General features: G+C 36.9%; 1 protein-coding gene across 4 annotated transcripts in view; it reads left to right on the forward strand.

Moving 5' to 3' along the window:
- Window positions 1-19883, forward strand: part of PTPN2 (protein tyrosine phosphatase non-receptor type 2) — a 94850-nt gene that overhangs the window by 50388 nt on the left and 24579 nt on the right. For all 4 annotated transcript variants that reach the window (XM_058556760.1, XM_058556757.1, XM_058556758.1 and 1 more), the window contains exons 3-5: window positions 4391-4491; window positions 9204-9302; window positions 13208-13345. In XM_058556760.1, coding sequence (XP_058412743.1) covers window positions 4391-4491; window positions 9204-9302; window positions 13208-13345 — 338 coding nt within the window. The remainder of the gene's footprint in view (window positions 1-4390; window positions 4492-9203; window positions 9303-13207; window positions 13346-19883) is intronic.

A 19883-nucleotide genomic window follows, 5' to 3' on the forward strand; every position in this document is an offset into this window, starting at 1 on the left:
CTGTCTTGTCTTTATGTCCCTTTGGCCTGGCTCCTGAAATATATTTGTTGGCTGAAAATTCCATATGAATGTTGAAGGTATCAAATGTAAAGAACAGACCATCAAGGTGGAGGTTCCATCAGAGAGACTGTTTAGAGCAGAAAAGTCATAGGCTAGATCTTCAAGAAAGTAAGGTTTGTGTGACAGAGAGGAAGGTAGAAATCGTATCTGAGGTGAAGAACAGTGTGAAAGGCGATGCCGGGAAGAATTTAGGGTGTGTGATAGGGGAACCAACTTTGATGTATGAGAGAGAGACAACATAGTGTGGGAAATATGTAGTCTCTTAAGTTACACAAACCTAGGTTTGAATCTCCTCTTATGCTTCTTGAATGTGTTATTTTAGGCTAATGACTTGACTTCTCTGAGTGTCGGTAAGATGAGCCTGATAATATCAGCAGCTTCATAGGGTTGTGAGGATTGAGAGAAGTTACCCAGTAAGATGTGTTCTACAGTACCTAATACATCATAGACACTAAAGAATCTTCTGCTGTGTGTGTAGTTGGTTATGTGGTCTGTAAAGGAAGCATTTATCAAATCGATTTTTCTTTGCAGAGCAAACAATTGAAATGTTAATACTCTGTGTATACTGTGGTTTGTTTTTTCTGCATTAATATGGTAGTGCTTGTGATGACTTGGGTTTTAGTTCTAGCTTTGTTTTTGGCTCATTGCTTGATTTATGGGAGAAAATTCATATTTGTGCCTCAAGTATTTTACTTGTAGGGTTGAAGTGGGTTGGCATATCTATAAAATGCTTCGTATTCTTGGCAGGGAAGTACCATATAAGTATGGACAACGATATTTGAAAACTTACTGTCTCCCCCCACCCTCCCCCCCATTGAGAATAAGAGAATGAAGAGAATTGAGATTGAGAATAAAAGTCTGTTAATGCTGTACAATAGAGTTGCTCTCCTTGCCTAATTTATGTTAATTATTCTTGATCTCTGCCTGTTGAGGATGGTTATAATGAATGTAAATCCTCCTTCCTGTTTGACCTTGAAGACTTTCCAAAGGGAGATGTCTTTATAAAGATGATAAACTAGGTGAAACCCCTGGTGGTGGGGGTTGTGTTTCTTTTTTTAATAAAAAAAAGCTTATTATGACAGTATTGAAAGAGGAAGCTAATCTGTATTGTCAGCTCAGGCCACAGCTAGAGCTAGTCATTTCTTGGCAGATGAAACCATTTCTCAGAAAACATACTGTTTGAGGGTGGGAGGTGAAGGGAATCTTCATCAGAAGTTTGCTTAATTTTTATCCAATTTATAAGCCACATTTCTATGGGGTAGTGCATTTCTTCACTTGGTGACAAGACTTAAGAGTAGATGATGCTCCCATAGAAAAAAGTGTATATTCTTGATAGTTCTGCTATTGGTGTTTATTCGATATTGAGAAATAAGATTTCCTGTGAAGTGTGATTTGGTTGCTTTTGTTGTATCATGCAATATGAGAACTGTCTTCATTTTTCTCGCTCTGCTGGATCCATTAAAAGAAAGGAAAGAAAGAGATAATCGTAAACTTAGAATGATGATAAAGTGCTGTGGGCTTTGGGACTTATAGCCCAGGGGTTATGGGACTCCATCATTTTGATAATCTCAATTCAGAGGTTTTGGGGCAGAATAAACTATGGGAGAGGAAAAAACATGTAACTTTCTGTTTCTTTCTAATTCAGAAGTCAAAAATTTGGTTTGGAATGAACAGTTCACAGATTTTGGGCTGACTGATAGTAATGGGGCAGGGAAAGGAAATAATTGACTCTTAGGTTATAAGGGGACCTGTGTCCACTCACAAATATTTTAAACCATACATACATTAAGCACTTCTTAATTGGAAAAGAGTCATTGACCCTCTTTCTTATCTTTACTAGAGAAAATAAATCATGAAGTCACAATTTCTCATAAAAAGGCTTTGATAGTTTCACTTCCTCAAATGCGTATACTTGCTATCTTTGTAGATAGTTTTAAAGTGGTATGTTTTATTTAACACCAGAAACTCTCATGTTTTTTTCTCTACAAAGATTCTCTTCTGAATCAAAAAGTTAAAGTTATATACTTCTAATTTTTTATGAATCTTCTTAATAGAACAGAAGATTTAAAATAAATATCTAATGATGTAGGTGTATTTGAGAGTTTTGTTTTTAGTCAGTCCTGAGAAAATAGAGGTTCAGTCAATATTTGTAGCCAGTTATAAATAAATAGCTGTAGAGTTTTCCCAAGGATTACCTTCCTTTTTTAGTCTTATGTGCTAGCAAAATTTAAAAAAAAATTTTTTTCCTAAGAAAATTCAGTGCTCCTCTGCTTTTGCTGACTATATCAATCGATGTTAGAGGAAAGCAGGGCCATGGCTTGTGGGGCCAGGCTCTACATGACCCCAGGTGCCTTTCAGGTAGCGCCCTGCTCTCCGTTGGTCAGATGCCGGGGTTCCAGGTAGTGGATCTGTGCCCTTACCAGTGTGTGATTCTGTGCTTTTAATGAATGGCAGTGACACCTGCTGTAAATTTTAAAGCTAGAGGGAAAACAACAGTGAATTCTAGTTCAAAGTCCTGAGATCAGGGTGTCAAACACTCTTGAAAACAAACTGCTGAAGGTCTTTCTCTAGGTTTATTTCCTCAGCTTTGGAAGAGTCTGGGATGGTGCCATGCAGGCCAACCAAATTCCCAGCACCCTGGAGAGGAAACTTCCCAGTTTTTGTGGATTCTTGCCTTTGTTGGCTAAATTGATTCTTTCAGTTGCTCAATAGACGTGATTAACCTTTGGGGTTTGTGCTCTTTCTGTGATTACAGCATGAGGAAATACATTCCTTTGGTATTATATTTTTGTGGGACTTGAATTTTTGGGATTGTGTGGCATTCTAAATGCATATATGATTCTCTTGATGTATGTTATCTAGGAGATATATGGTCTTTATTTTGTTAATTAGGAGGCTGACCTTTTTACTGTCTCCCATAATATACCAGTTAAAGGATGATTAAACTGTTAAAAAAAAAAAAAAGTGACAGTCAAAAAAAAAAGTGCTTGCTGACATCATCTTTCCCAGAACACTAGTATAAGTGATTTACTATAACAAGATCTTAGTTTTTCCTGTTGACAAATGACATGTAATATTTACAGAGGTCTTGGGTTCAGTCCAGCAGAAACATCTCAGATAAATTGATGTGTGAAACTAAAGCCATTTAAACATTTTCTTTTGTATGGAGATAATGTACACAGTGTTTTTAGTTTAAAAGTGGGGAGAGAATGGATATTTGGTATAGATTTCCTTGAGGGGAGCAGCTTATAATAGGATGTATTCTCTAGAGTTAAACATCAAACATGCGTTCAGTTTATAATTCAGTTACAGTCCTGCATTGCTTAACGACGGGGGTATATTCCGAGAAATTCATCTTGAGGTGATTTCATCATTGTATGAACGTCATAGAGTGTACTTACACAAACCTAGATGGTATAGCCTTCTACATACCTAGGCTATATGATACTCATCTTTTGGGACCACCATCCTAATCTTATGGGACCGCCATTGTATATGCGGTCCGTCATTGACTGAAATGTCATTCTGTGGCACATGACTGCATATACTTCTGACAGTTGTATATTTAGAATTCAAAGTTAATGTTAATTCTGTTGTTTTATGCACGTGCTTTCTCTCCCTGTGTCATGCTTCTTTTCCTTTCCCATCAAAATGATGTAAGGTAAAGCTTTATACTCCACATATTTTATTTAGCATAAATTCTAAATTGAAATTTTTACTTTTAAAAACTAGAAATATATCTGAACTGCTATAACACAATCTAAATAATGAAGCATCTTTATGTGTCTTTTAAAGAATTGGAATATTTCAACTGCATTTAAGTATTTTTAGCACTTTAAATGTAGTTAAATGCTAAAAATTATTTAAATACAGTTGAATGCAGATCTACTGAGGAATGAAGAAAATGAAATGTAGTTACTGTGGAAATCTATTCTCATCTATTTGAGGCCAGTTTTTTTTTTGTAGGTAGACCTCTCAGTTCTTAGGCATCAGGAATCTAAATGATCCTTTTACTTTTAGGAAGGTGGATGCTTTATTCCTTTTACTATGTTTTACTCTTTGGTTGATTTTGCTAGTTACAATAGCTAATCTACAAACAGAAGCACTTCCCTTCCAACACCATGGTAACAAAGAAAAGGGTTATGTTTTTGTACTTCCTTTAAAAAAAGGAATAATTTTGGATTTGACTCAGCTCCTGTGTGGTGCTAATTTATTTTTTCTTTGCTTTGTTTCTTCCATCATTTTATAAATACCTAGAACATTAATATTAAAATAAAAAAGTAATGACGAGTTTGAAACGACAGTTATAGTTTATCATTCTCTGTTTCAGATGATCACAGTCGTGTTAAACTGCAAAATGCTGAAAATGATTATATTAATGCCAGCTTAGTTGACATAGAAGAGGCGCAAAGGAGTTACATCTTAACACAGGCAAGTGATGTGATGTCAAGCAGATGCCTGACAACGCAGTTTTGTGATTGGTCTGCTTTAAAACACAGCTAAAAGTATATCTTGACTTCTTTTGGAAATGAAATGCTATTCCAGTTTTTTCTTTTATTGTGTAATGAATTGTAGATATTATAATGTTTTAAAGCTTTGCATATTTAAGATAGAAGTAAAGTTATTTTTAAAGTTATATATTCTGTGAAGGACAAATTTTTAATGAAATGGCTTAGGCCAGTTCTTTTCAGGTAAATTATCTTCCTTGCTTTATATTTGATACAAAACCTTTGTTAATACTTTGTTAACTTCTTCTGTTTCTCTTCGTATAACCTGAGTCATAACCAGAGGCCTTTTGAAAGCTCTCCTCTACCCTGCTCTCTGGCGTATATTTTCAGAGTACACTCTTGAATGCATGTCAGAGTACACTCCTTGATGGATCCAGCGTTTGTTCAGGGTAGAGTGCGAGTGCTGAGGCCCGGTATCCAGAGGAGTGGCTAGGAGACCAGAGGGTTCCCTTTGGCCTTCTGCCTGATTGCTGCTTGGCACATTTGCCACACCCATATTTCAGCACTACTTTTCTCCCATTCTGAGGTAATAGAAAGGATTTTGGTTTATCCACACCAGCCACTCTTTATTTATTGAATAACAGAGACTTAATTAACAGTTTTGTCATTTCTCCTAGTTAGTGATTTTTAAATATTCAGAAGATAAGCTGTATATTCAAAATATTTGAAATTTTTAAAAACCTAAAGAGAAAAAAGTTGAATATCATAAAAGATATTCAAATGAATGTAACTTTGAGCTGTTAAGACTATTTCTAATTCACAGGAAATGAAAATTAATTACTTTATTTTACTTGAAGGAAAACAGCTGTAAATCAAAAAGAAAAAGAGAATATGTAAACAAAAGAACATAAATTCACAGTTCAAAGAAAAAATAAAGGTAGATAATATATATATGAAAAGATACTCAATTTTTCTAGTAATTAGGGAATATAAATTTAAACCAGCAATCGCTTACGACTTTTCACCTGTCAGAACAGCAGAGATTTAAAAGTTTATAATACTCAGGGGTCAAATAAGTACAGAGGTAAAGATATATGTAAGGGTGTTTATTGCAACCTAATTTTAATAGCATAGGACCGGAAATAATAGGACAAATAATCTGTAAGGGACTAGCTAAATAAATTATATATATATACACACACACACACCATTAGTACTCATTATTTCTGGGAATTAGGAATAAATAGAGACTTTAATTTTCCATTTTATGCCTTTCTGTCATATTTGAAATTTTTCTTGTGAGCATTCATAACGTTTTTCTTAAACTCATTTTTAGAGTTAAAAAATTTTACTTTCTATTTGAAAAAACTACAATGTTAAAAAATAGAAAAGAACAGTTACACTAGATCCTTTATCACACCCCTTTCTTTCTGTCTTTTTCTTTTTTCCAGTCTCATTTATTCTTTCTCATCTTAGTCCTTAAAAATGTAGGTGTTTCTCAAGATTCTAATATAGGGGTTTTTTTTTTCCCCCTTCCAGTCTACATTGTGACTTCAACTCTCTGGAACCATATTTTCAACCTTTCTATCTTAAGAGAGTAGACTCTTGATTCACAGTATGTGTTCAAATTCTGGTCCCGCTACTTCATTGGATATTCATTCGTCCAACAAAGATTGACTGAGTACCTACTTTGTGACAGGCATTGTTCAAATAAAACAGACATTAGTAAAGACCCTGCCATTATGAACTTTACATCCTAATGGGAAGGAAAATTAATAATAGCTAGCAATTTTGTAACGTTGTTCTGTATTATGTGTTTTATATAATTTAAGCCTCAGGATAACCCTCTGTGTAAATACTGTTATTATGCTTATGTTAAACATGAGGAATCATCTCAAGAGACCCAGGGACATTAAATAACTTTACCAAGGTCATAAAACAAGTAAAATGAAGCCAGAATTTGAAGCCATATAGTCCCCATAGGCTCCATGGTTCATGCTCTTAATCATTTGACTCTACTACCTTAAAATTGCTGTGTGACCTTGGACTAGTTAACTCCCCAAGCCTACATATCTATATTATCAATATATATCTATATTATCTATAGAGCGATGTTGAGAGAAACTCATGTAGTGCCTGGTACTATGGTAAGAACTCCATGGATTATTTGTTGTGGCATTTGTTTTTGCTTTTTATTAGTGTAATAACAATAATAATAATCATTGTATGAAACATCGTGAATCCCATCATGATAAAGTGCCAGCTTAATACCCTACTCATTGTGTTTAAGCCTCCTGTTGGACTGTTTCTGTGTGTCCTGGCAGAACACCCCCCCTCCCTCCCCATTTAGAGCCTGAGGACTCAGAAGCCTGTCTTGAGCTTTTTCTTCTTTCCTGAATTCCCCCGCTATATTTTCCAGGTCTCTACTAGGTACAGTTACGCAGATAATCCATTGACATCACAAATTCTGCATTTTCTATATCTAACTCTTTTTCTTTTAACCAAGCCAGCTCCCTTCCTATTTTTCTCATCTAAGTTAAAGCTATCCTCATCATCTACCAGATCCTTGCCAGCAGTCCCTCCCTTCCTAATCTATCTTTAACAATGCCACCAGAATTATTTTTGTAATGTACAAATCTGATCATATCACTTTACTTCTTAACAAAGTTTGATGGCTATTTCCTGCATTCAAGACTCTTCACACTCTACAGGTTAGTTTCCTACTGCATACCTCCACTTTGCCCTCACTGATCTATTTGTCTTTTCCCAAAAGTTTTCTAGGCTTGCACGTGCCTTGTGTTGTGCTTGGAACGGACTCTGACTACCTCTTCATCCTTTTACTTCCTCTCCCTGTATCAGTGCCCTCCTCATTTTTAAGGCTCTGCTGTAGTTATCTTCCTAGCCCTTCTTACTCCCAAAGATTGGATGATTTACCCCTAACTCTTGTGGCTCTTGATGTGTTTTAGTTAGTAGGACAAGTACTTCTCCTCACCTCTTTTGTAAGTAAGCTCTTGAAGGCTGAGACTGCTTCTGCCGTTGTACCTAGTACATTGGAACAGAGTACATACTCAGAAAATGTTCCAAAGGATAGAGAAAACTAGAGATGCCAAGTGTTTATTAAAACGTAGCTGTTCTGATTGTCCTTTGTTGCTTATTATTTTTGTCATCTTTTTCCTCTGAGTTTTATGATTTTTTAAAAAATATATCAGTCTCTTGGTATAAATCTCCATTTTGCAGAAGAAAATTGGTAATATTGCTGGTAAGTAGGAAGAGCTGAGAAATAAACCCCTCTCCCCCATTAGAACCACTAACAGATTTGGTGTGTGGTTGTGTGTGTGTGTATATGTGTGTGTATACACACTAAGGAGTAACTTCACTGGTGAATTGATGCATCCTTTTTTTTAGATGAAAGAAAAGGCATTCATTTTACTGGGGGCTCTCTCAGGGCTCTTTCTACCTTTACAGTGTTTGGAGTTTTTTGAAAGTAGAGTGATGAGAACAGTATCCTCAAACATTAGGTTGCAGTTGCTCAGGATTCGCAGTAGATTTCTAGCATTTTTATAACTTAGAAGCTTAGAGTTTATTAATTTAAATAATATTTGTAGAGTATCCCTACATACCAGGGAATACAACTGCCCTAAAGGTGCTTTCAGTCTAGAACCACTTGAATCGCCTTGTTTTACTTGTAGAGCTGAAGCTCCAGGCAAATCTGGGCCCCAGCGTCCTGACTCTGCCACTAACTCTCACCACTCTACCACATTGCCCTATGAGGTGAATGCATGTTGAGTTACTTTAGGTACAGTAAAACCTCATTCATTTTAACCTTCACTCATTTAAAATTAGTTATAATTTGGGCAGGCCTTTTCATCTCTTCTTTGCCCTTTCTTCTGCCCTATGCTACCATTAAGCAAAATGTGAAGATAATTGAAAATACATAATATTATTGGATTTTTTTTTTCCTGTGGCAATATTGTAATATAAACCATTGCCACTTTTAAGTCTGCTGTTGAGGTCACACATGCTGTGGTTTTGTAGATTAACAGTTTCATAATGGTTTAGGTACTATGAAATTTCTCCTTTTTCTGGAAATCTTCTTATAGTTAACTTGGGGTAGTTGGCTGGCCAGTGACGGCACAAACTTCCTCTTTTGCAGGACTGCCGTGATCTGTGGGAGGCAGGGCCTCTCTTTCTGCTGGGGAAGCTGAAGGGCATAGAAATTTCCTTTGCCTACCTCCTTTGCAGCTAGAACATGACCAGTCAGATATTCCCACTCATGGCTTTGACTCTGGTTTGCTTATAGGTTAGCCACCTTAGTGTGGCAGTGCCAGCAAAGCAAGGTGATAGTAGTGACAGTATCAGGAGGTCTGTCCCAAGATGACTCTCCTTTGGGCAGAATCTTGCCTTGACAGTGGTTCCTACCCAAGCCTGGTTCTCCAGTCCTCAACTCTGAAAGCCACCTGAGAGCCTGAAAAATCCCTTTTCCACCTAAATAAATAAAAATCAATTTTGATCATTTATAACCAATAATCCCAACTAGTACAGACCTATTTTTTAATTCAAGTGGGTTTAATGTCTTGATTTGCTTATTATGATCCAATACATTGTTCTCAAACCAGAAGCATACTTGAAGGAGTTTTCCTTGAGCCTTGCTCCATCGCCTTTCTCTTATCTACTTTTTCTTCTCTGTTCTCACAGGGTCCACTTCCTAATACATGTTGTCATTTCTGGCTCATGGTTTGGCAGCAAAAGACCAAAGCAGTTGTCATGCTGAACCGAGTTGTGGAGAAAGAATCGGTGAGTAATACTTAATTTTTACAACTTAATGTACTTCCTGTGATCATTAGCTTATAAATGTTTTCATATTTCTTTTGGGATATTCATTCATTAGTTTGGCCTTTAATTGCTAAAAGCTAGAGTTCAAGGTATTTCTGACCAGAAGAACTAATGGTATCCTTTTCCTTACTTACCTTAAATATTTAAATAACAATTGTAGACCACTGCCCCCAAAACATAAATATAATGGAACAAATACTGACTAGTAGTGATATGTAGATCTTTGGAATCCCTAGGCTTTATTAGAATCTTTACAATTATTATCAAAATCTTGGAAATTTTGTAAACGATTAAAGTGACAGGGTTTTTTAATCTTTATAAATATTATTGGCTTTTAGTTCGTGAGACAGTAAGTATGAGAATGTATAAATTTATTGAAATTTGAAGTACAGTCTAAACACAGTGCTGATTAGTGGTGTAGCTTTGGTTAAGTCTTTTAACTTCTGTAGCTTTAGATTCCTTTTCTGTCAAATAAGCAAATGGAAAGTATTGTCAATAAGGTCTCTTCCAGGCTTAAGATCTTGGACTATTCTTAAGATTCCTGATTCTTACTTTTTTCTAAATTCATCGTTGCTGGTTTTCAGTGGTGGTGAAAATTTTTCTAATCTGTTTCTATTCTGAAGTGGCATTGACATATCAGAATATCCAGCACTGTCAGCATAGTTATTTAGAGTGGTTTTGCATGGTTTCCCATATGATTTAAAAATTAAGTGGTGATGTTGTTGTCAATTTGAACAGTTTGAGCAGCACTGCAAACTAGATGACTTATAAGTTTCATCCCTCATTTTGGATTATAATTACTATATTAATAAGATAAGACTGCCACCAGAAATTAGAAATCATATTTATGGTGGTTGGAGCTAGATTATTAAGCAATAAGATTCAGGTTTAATTATTTTGGAGAAGATTACTTCATGGGTGGTGGTGTGTTGTTTATTAAGAGGCCCGTAATGTCTGATTATCTTTCTTTTTATGATGTTAGCAGCCATTGTTGATCAATGGTTAGTTCCTTAATTAATTAGGGGTTACAAAATAGTGATATTCCAATTTTATCCTTCTTCCTTGAGTTTTTGTTGGGATACTTCTATATAAAAAAGAAACTTCCCATTCTAGTTAGTTGACCACTTGTACGTAGGAAAAGCAGTTTTCAAAATAGCTGATACCCTAGTGTCCTTAACAGGTGACCAATTAGGTTTTTTTGGCATGGGGGCAGGAGTGGGAGGGGATTACTTATTATGAACTCATGGATCTAAACATACTTGATTCATTTCACTCGATTGCAGTTATCCTTCTTAATAGTCAAATTGTCCCTTCATGGGCTAGCAGGAATCTCTTTAAATTGGGCCCTGAGTCCTTTTAACACAAACCTAAGAGTCTTTAATCGTTTTCTTGCTATCTAGAATGACTACATATTGCAGGCTCATCTAAAACTCTTCTTCATAGAATCAGCCATTTCTTTAAGGAACCTTAGTTTGTTTTAATGGGCAACGGTATTTCAAGATCACGACAAAAATAGAGATGTTTATTGCTACCGGATTGGTCGTTGTTTTTAGAGCTTTTCGGTGAACAGAGCTAAGGAAAAACATATTTGTGTGTTAAGATAACATATCTCAAGAGTTCATAGTGATATTTCCAATTCAAATTTAGGACAATAGGCATTGGCTTAACTGTTTTCTACCTTGTATCTGTTACCTCCCTTTTCCATATCATGAATCCTGGTTCTCAAAGACACTAGGGATATAGAATATCTTATAATGACGCATTTCCTTTGTCCCATATTACACACAAAAAATACTCATAGTAACAATATCAACTCTATCACCAAAATAGTTACTGAAAAAAGTTTTAAAATTTTTGTTTTTCCATTCTTTTTCTATTTCTTTTAGTTGTACTTCACCTACATTGTCACAGTGTATAGCATCCTATAGTCTCTCTCATATCTCTTTTAAAATCTTAGTTCTACATGTAAATATGTATTTAATATTCATCATCAGTCTTTCTTGATGTCTCTCCAGTTGTTCTGTCTATAGCTCATTTCTAGTGGATCCTGAGGAAAGAAAGACTCATGGGCATTATGGTCTCTGATTTCTTACATGTCGATGATAGTTTATCTGCTGTCTTAATGCTTAAAAGTTAGTTTGGTAGGATATAAAATCCCTGACTCACATTTGCTTTTCTTTGAGCAACTTAAATATATTACTCAATTTCCTTCTGGCATTACAAATTACTGTCAAAGTCAAATGGACATTTTACTGTATTTCCTTTATAGATCACTTGTTCTTTTTACCTAGGTTACCCAAGGGATTTTTTTTTTCCTTCAAATCCCATTAATTTTACCAAAATATGTCTTAGTGTTGTCATTTTGGGTCAGTTTTTCCAGGTACATAGTGTGTTCTTTCAGTATGTGATTTAAAACATTTTTTCTTTCTTTTTTTTTTTTTTTTTGGTGAGGAAGACCAGCCCTGAGCTAACATCTGCCAATCCTCCCCTTTTTGCTGAGGAAGATTAACCCTGGGCTAACATCCGTGCCCATCTTCCTCCACTTTATATGGGACACTGCCACAGCATGGCTTGCCAAGCGGTGCGTTGGTGTGCGCTGGGATCCGAATCAGCGCACCACGGGCCGCCGCAGCAGAGCGCGCACTTAACCGCTTGCGCCACTCGGCCGGCCCCCATTTTTTCTTTTTTTAAAGAAAATTTATTAAATTCTACTTGTTAGTATTTATTCTTTTCCCTTGCTTGCTTTGGTCTTCTTCTTTGGGTCCTCCTATTATACATGTTAGATTTTCTTTGCCTATTTTTATATTTGTCACGTTCTTTTTAATTCCATTTGTCTTCATTTTTTTTTTAATTTTAAAAATTTCCTCCTTTTCCTCTTAAGGCATTGTCTGTTGTGTTTATTCATGCCTCTGTTCTGTTAGTTTAATTAGTTTTCATTTCTGAAATGATGTGTTCTCTTATTTTTAATTCTTGGCTATGTTCTGTCACCTCATTTCTGAGTTGTTCTAATTTCTCATTTATGCTTTTTCACTTCTTGTATCGTTTTTAAAATATTTTTGAGCACATTTTGAATTATTAGCTCATAGTATTCATTTGGTCTGGAAGCATTTTTATTGTTTGTTATTTATAGCTATTTGTTATTTCGAAAAGGAGAAATGGCCATATTTTACAAGGATGTTTTCCTGGTGTTTTTTCCTAATGAAACACTATCTCATTCAGTCTGCTGGCTTCATAATTTGGCTTTGGGGAATATGCTTTTATTGTCACAAATAATGAATTCCATTTCACTTCTGCCAGAATGTCACAACTCTAGGTAAAGGGGGCTTATCTTCTGCATCTCTCCTGACTAAATTTTAGTAAGTGAATATGCGGTGTTATTTCTAGATATTTCTAGTATTTAGTAGCAAATTCATAGGTATTTGTGGAAAATACTTGTAAAAGAAAGCCTTTTCAGTACTGTTTGAATATTAGATTCTTGCAAGAATTTGATACCTATAGAAACATGAAGTGAATGCCAGTATGGTGTCATAATATAGGTTATCATGCTTTAGAAATAACAAATTCATTTTTGTTTTATGAATATGGTATCTATGTTTAGTGTATAAGTTATAGGAACATTTTATAACCCTGCTTTGATAGAACATCAGTCTTTTTTAGTGTATAAGTTATAGGAACATTTTATAACCCTGCTTTGATAGAACGTCAGTCTTATCAAAATACATTAAACATCAAATATAGGGTGACTGTTCTTAGATTTGGGTACTTGAAAAATATAGCTTGTATGTGTGTGGTTTGTTTTCCAACTTTTTATGGTTTCATAATGTCTATAAACTAAAAAAAAATCATATACATATTCTTAAATTTAGGTTAAATGTGCACAGTACTGGCCAACAAAAGACGACCGAGAGATGCTGTATAAAGAAACAGGATTCAGTGTGAAGTTCTTGTCAGAAGATGTGAAGTCATATTATACAGTACATCTACTGCAATTAGAAAATATCAATGTAAGACTTTTCATGCCCAAAAGATTGGACTTTGTATGATTATTTTAAGAATATTCTTTGTTGTTAGATTTGAAGCTTGGGGCAACACAGACATTTTGATAATATCTATAATAGTGTATAGTCATAACCATTTGTTTTTAGATTGTGTTCCTATGTATGTTAGCTCTCTGAGGACTTTCAAGAAACCCTAGAAAGTAAGAATTTCAAAGCTGAGGTTGATATTTGAGGATTAAAAATAATTTATTAAAATTACTTTGAGAATTAAGAGAGAGGATTTTAGAATCAGGCCAACCTGGATTCAAGTCCCAGCCCTGCTACTTAGTAGACGTGTCCTTGGAATCCATTCCTCAACCTCCCTACGCCTTTCTTCGTCTGTAAAATGGAGATTATAATACAGCCCTTTCAGGGCTGTTGTGGAGATCAATGTAGATGTGCATGCAAAGCACCTGACACAGTGTAGGCACCCAGTAAACTTACTCCTCGTACTTACTACTGTTGAGAGTAGCAAGCTATTTAAGAAAATAACTTACTGGAATGTTGTTAATTCAAGTAATTCACCACTCAGAAATTTGTCCTCATTGAACTGGGTAAAATGGTGAAATAAATTTAGCATATGGTTTCAAAAACATTTACTTGGATTTTTTCCAGAAATATAATTGTTCTTTGGTGCTTGATTGAGATACATGTACATGGTGGATTGTGAGCCTGCTGTTGTCAAGCTGGGGATCAAGACATTTCTCCCCCTTTTGCCACTTACCTCTTTTGCCTTCTTTGTGTTATAATTAGAATAACTAGAAAATATGAAATGAGAGTGATTCTGAGGTGCTTTAGAATCTAGGAAAACTAGAAAATAGGAAAGTGTTAAAAAATGACCTCAGGAATATATCTAGTCTATAAAGTGAGATACTGTTTTACTTAACTAATAAGTGAATTAAGTGATTAATGTAATTGTTAACAACCAAATAAAAGCTTTATAGAAAAGAGAAGGGATATATATAAGGACTTTTTATTTTTTATTTTTATTTTTTTTGAGGAAGATTAGCCCTGAGCTAACATCTGATGCCAGTCCTCCTCTTTTTGCTGAGGAAGATTGGCCCTGGGCTAACGTCCGTGCCCATCTTCCTCTACTTTATATGGAACGCCGCCACAGCATGGCTTAACAAGCCGTGCATCGGTCCGCACTCGGGATCTGAACTTGCGAACCTTGGGCTGCCAAAGCAGAGCGTCCGCACTTAACCGCTACGCCACCGGGCCAGCCCCCCAAGGACGTTTTAGATATGTAGAAATACCTTTTATGGTTGATCTCTGTTTTTTTTTTTTTTTCCTGCGGAAGATCAGCCCTGAGCTAACATCCATGCTAATCCTCCTCTTTTCGCTGAGGAAGACTGGCTCTGAGCTAACATCTATTGCCAATTCTCCTCCTTTTCTCCCCCCAAAGCCCCAGTAGATTGTTGTATGTCATAGTTTCACATCCTTCTAGTTGCTGTATGTGGGACGCAGCCTCAGCATGGCCAGAGAAGCGGTGCGTCGGTGCGCGCCCGGGATCCGAACCCAGGCCGCCAGTAGCGGAGCGCGCGCACTTAACCGCTAAGCCACGGGGCCAGCCCCTGATCTCTGTTTTTTATTGCATACTGTAAGCACAGGTGCATACTGTGTGCTTAATGTCCAGATCCAGCTTCCCATGACATCCCTAACTAAGCTTATTATGTAATCTCTTAGATCATCTAAGAAGGCTCAGGGTTGAGAACTACAAGGCTTAGACTTATTTATAAATTTCCCTTACTGTATTTATTTTGCACCAACTATTCCATTTACATATGTCTTAAGCTGCATTGAGATACATGCACAACTATTTGGTAGTGGATTGTACAGTGCTCATTCCCAGAAACAGAACTGCATTTCCATAGACTTCTCGTGGTTCTCTGAATCATCTTCTCTTGCTATTTATGCCAGGTACCTCATCTGCTTATGGCATTAAAATTTATTTAGATGGAGAAGGGCATAGATGTTTTTCCTGTTTCTGAAATCTCTTCTAATTGAGAGTTGATTATACCTCAAATAATAGGAAAATAGAATGACTTTTGTGTTTTGTTTATCAATTTGCAAAGCACTTTCACATATATATCTTTTGATCCACAGTCTTCTTGTAATGTAGATAAACTTAATATCCCTGTGTTTCATAGTTAAAAAAAAAAAAGCCCTAAAAATCCATTAGGTGATAGGATTTTTTCCACAAATAGACTACTTGGGTAATAAGTGACTCAGAACTCAAATCCAGATCTCCTAATTTCTAGTGACATGGGGCTAAGTCTTTTGAAAAAGATGCTAATTGTTGTAAAGGAAGATTCTTGGTTCTAAAGCATCTTTTTGAAGTTGAGGCCGCCATGTAAGCTGGCCAACCACCATGTTTTCGTTGCTAGTGTCGGAAGAGGGAGAATCCCCCTCTGCCCTTTTCCTTAAGGTTCTTATGGCTGGCTAAATAATTAACAAGACAGGTTAGCAGGAGAAAATAATACCAAGTTTAATAACATGTGTACATGGGAGAAACTCAGAAATGAGCAACTCGTCCCTCTGTCTAAGCTGCTTGCTTAAGTATTGCAGCTAAAGGCAAGGAATGTGTTGGGGGTGGGTAGTGGTCTGGGACTTCAGAGGCCAGGAAGACAATTCTTTTCAGGGTCATCTATAGATAATGTGGTCAGGGAGAGATAGAGTTTTTTGATAAAAGGGGCTTGGTGCCCCTCCCATTGTAACATCTATTTTACATTATCATTACAGCCATCATGATAGAAGATCTGTTCCAGGAAGGAGCCACCATGTCAAATTCTTTAGGCAGTTAGTGGGGGAGGTCAAATGTCCCTCAGAGAAAACAATCAAGGTAAAGAGATATATTTCAGGGTGGCCAAATCTTGATCTCCCACACTAGCAACTGTGTGATTTCCTACTGGCCTGAGCTCGGAGTCCACCATAATTAAACAGCAACAGTTTGTTTATGTTCTACTTTACAGTCTTAAGTAAGAACTAGGAATGTTAGAAGAATAAAGTAGCATTTGAGTATAAGAGGCAGAATTGCATTTGGTTAAGTATTTAGACTCTGGAACCAGAGCGCCTGAATTTAAATCCCAACTGTACACTCTTGGCTGTGTGATTGGTCCCATTACTTAACCTCTTAGCCTCAGCTTTCTCATCTACAAAATGAGGATAATGACATACCTACCTCAGGGTTGGTATAAGGATCAAGTGATTTAATACTATACCAGTGCCTGCGACTCATTGTAGGATCCACAATTATTAGTTTTAGCTCTGTGTATCTGTTTCCTGTGTAATATTAATGAATTGGGAGGGACTGCAGGAGCGAGGGCAGTTGAAAAAGAACAGCTTGAGGGGGCGAGAGAAGGTGGTGATGAACTTGGGGAGTGATAGCCAACCTCACCTGCAGACCTTTGTTGAGATTCCTGAGGTGCAGAGAACCAGTTTCCTTCTAAAGGAGTCTGGCTTGTAGCTATTAACAGATCTGGGGCCAAAGCTGTCGTCTCTGCAGGCACTCCTCTTTGAGAGACCTCCAGCCTAATGGAGTAGTAAAGCTACATACCGGCAGCCCTTTCTAGTGTCTTGATTAGTGCTCAGAGCTTGAACTTTGGCCTCTGAATGAAGAGTCCATCTCTGCTCTTAAGGTGGGCCCTGCGGCTGAAGCTGTGGAGATAGTTTTGAGGTGCTTTTTAAATATAAGGACATCTAGAGTACTTACTTGTCTTTAAGGTTTTTCTTGTTAGTTGCCCTTCGCTATTTTCCGTAATATTGTTGGCGGGCTTTATGTTTATCTAGTTCCAGGAATACTGTTGTAATGCTGACTGCCTTCTATTTCTCTGTCCCTGTAGATCTGCCCAAAACAGGATGAGTGCCTAATTATTATGATGCTCAGCTGGGATTTGATTCAAAATAGTTTAAACAGTTTCTCCCACCTGGAATGTCCTCCTCTTTTTTACACCTATTTATGTCCTACACATCCTTCAGTACCACCTTGTGCCCCATTTCTTACTTAGGTCTTTCTTACTATATCTTTGATGCATTTATTCCTACCAGCTATGAACTTCTTGCACTTCTCTCCGTAATTTAAATTTTACCATTTTACTGGCTTGTTCAATACTTGTGTATGTCTCTATTTTTACTCCATAGTAAGATTTTCAACTCCCCCTTGGCAGGGTCCTTACTTTTGCCTTTGTCCTCCCCTCTGCAGTTGCACCGAGTACATTGTCAACCACACTGCACCTGAGCGGTTGTTGTAAAACACAGGCATGATCCTTCCACCATGCTCCAGAGAATCCTTCCAGGGCCAGTGCAGAAGTCCATGACCCAGCCCAGCCTGGTCTTTGCCTCCCTGTCTGCCTTCCTTTCCTTCAGGCACTCATGATTTGTTTTTGCCAAAACACTCACACTTCTCAAATAGGTTGTTCCTTGGGGGCCCATGCATCTGCATATTGTTTTTCTGTCTGTTTAGAATGCAAGCCCCATGCCTAACTATTCCTGTCACTCTCCTCTCCTCCTGACCTGGTGAGTTTTGTTTGTCTTTCAAAATGAATTACAATAGCAATTTAATATGGACAATATAATGATCCTGGCAAAAATTGATGAGGGACTGAACTAAGGCAATGACATAGAGGGTACAGATTTGATGTATTAAATCTGTGTTTAGGAGATAGGGTTGACAAAAGAGTAGGGTTGCTACTCTTCAGGTATAGAGGAAATATTAAATGAAGAGATTGAAAAATGTGGAGAGGCTTACAATTGATTGGAGCTTATTAGGGGCTAAAATAAAGGCAATTAGTGAGTATAATCTGTTAAGCATTTACCATGTGCAGGCATGTATTAGGCACTTCACATTCGTTATTTTATTTATTCTTCACAGTAGCCTTATAAGGTAAGAACTATTTTTAACCCCATTTAAGGATGACAAAACTGAGGCTTATGAAAGTCTTTTGGAAACATAATCTTGCTACCTTCTATATATGCCTAAAGTGTGACAATAACTGGGCCTGGGGCCATAGAGCTGTATAGATTTTTTATAATAGTTAGAAAATTTATAAACTTCTTAAATATATTTATAATAATAATAATAGTTAACTTGAATTTGAATGGCTTTAGACAGCATACACTTAAATTGCCATAAGCCTAAAGCTCCCCATTGTCTTATACCTCCTCCATTCATAGATTATATGACTGTGAATCCATATATAATGAGCTTGATATCCTTATTCAAAGACCTTAAATTTGAATTCTCCTTCAAAAAATGTAAATGAGATTTTGCCTTAAAAAGAACGACATTCTTGTGCGGAGTTTGGTATACATAATGCAGCATTTTATAAAGAAAACTTGGCCAGCATGTGCTGAGTGGCCAGAGATGCAGAAAGCCGTGCAATTGTGAAAGCAGCCCGGTATGCGTGAGATGTGAGGTGCAGCAGTGGGAAAGGGATGGAAGGTACCGACTGGGCCTCACAGAAGGAGAACTGGTGTGACTTGGTGACGTAGGAGAAGGAGAGGGTGCTTCCACAGTTTTGAAAGAAGGAGTTTGTCAAAAATTGTAACGTCTAAATGTAGGGCTTGTCTGGTATAAAGATGAATTTTGTTTCAGTTTTCTATCCTTTGGCAACCCTTTTTTCTCCTCTCATTTTTTTTTTCCAGCATGATAAAGAGGGAAAAGGGGTCCAATCATGTATATAAACATTTCATTTATACCACAGTAGTAAAAATGAATCTTATTACTTATGTGGTCCTTTGGGAATTATGATTTTTGTGAGCTCTGTTTTTTGAATCTTGTTTCAGTAGGAGTGAATTAATAAAAACTACACTCTCTAGAAGTTCTTCAGTCTGGTCCTGTAGGGAAAGAAAAAGACTGATTTTCAAAAATCTATTAGTGGAGAAGACTGTATTATGCAAACAGACATGAGAATTTCTGGGAACTGGCTTTGAGTATCCCAGACAGCATGACCTGAATTTGAAAAAAATCAAGAGACCACTAGTCTTGAGCTAAAATTATACAAGCAAAGAAAAAGCAAGCAGTCGCTCAGGGTTATGGGGTAACCATAGGTTTTGAGCCAGGAAGTGATGCAATAATTGAGCACACAGCCTTGTAGGAACCCTGAGCCACACCCTAGGGAGCGCAGCTTGCGCTTAAGCAGGGTCCTGGCACCACCCCTCCCAGACCTGGGAGCTCCAGCAGGACTTGGTTCAGGCTCACATGGGCCCTGCTGTACGTGGTAGCACTGCATGGAGGCTGATGAACACAGCAGGGTGGTTGTCAGGGGAAAAAAGGAGTTAAAACACCTACTGGAAACTTAGACCTCATTTAAAAGAAAATGTGACTTTGAGTTAACTATACCCCGGGGCTAGTTAGGGACCAGCCTGTTTAGCCCATTCCTATGTTGGTATTGTGTTGTTACCTGTCCATTTATGGCTTTGTAAAAGGAAACTACAGTTTAGCCTTCTTAATTTGGAATGTTTTAAATACCTTTTTTTAATACAGTAAGTTTAACTCCCTTTTTTA

This window comes from Diceros bicornis, chromosome 16 (assembly GCF_020826845.1).
Source record: "Diceros bicornis minor isolate mBicDic1 chromosome 16, mDicBic1.mat.cur, whole genome shotgun sequence".
In the NCBI taxonomy this organism is placed as follows: Eukaryota; Metazoa; Chordata; class Mammalia; order Perissodactyla; family Rhinocerotidae; genus Diceros; species Diceros bicornis.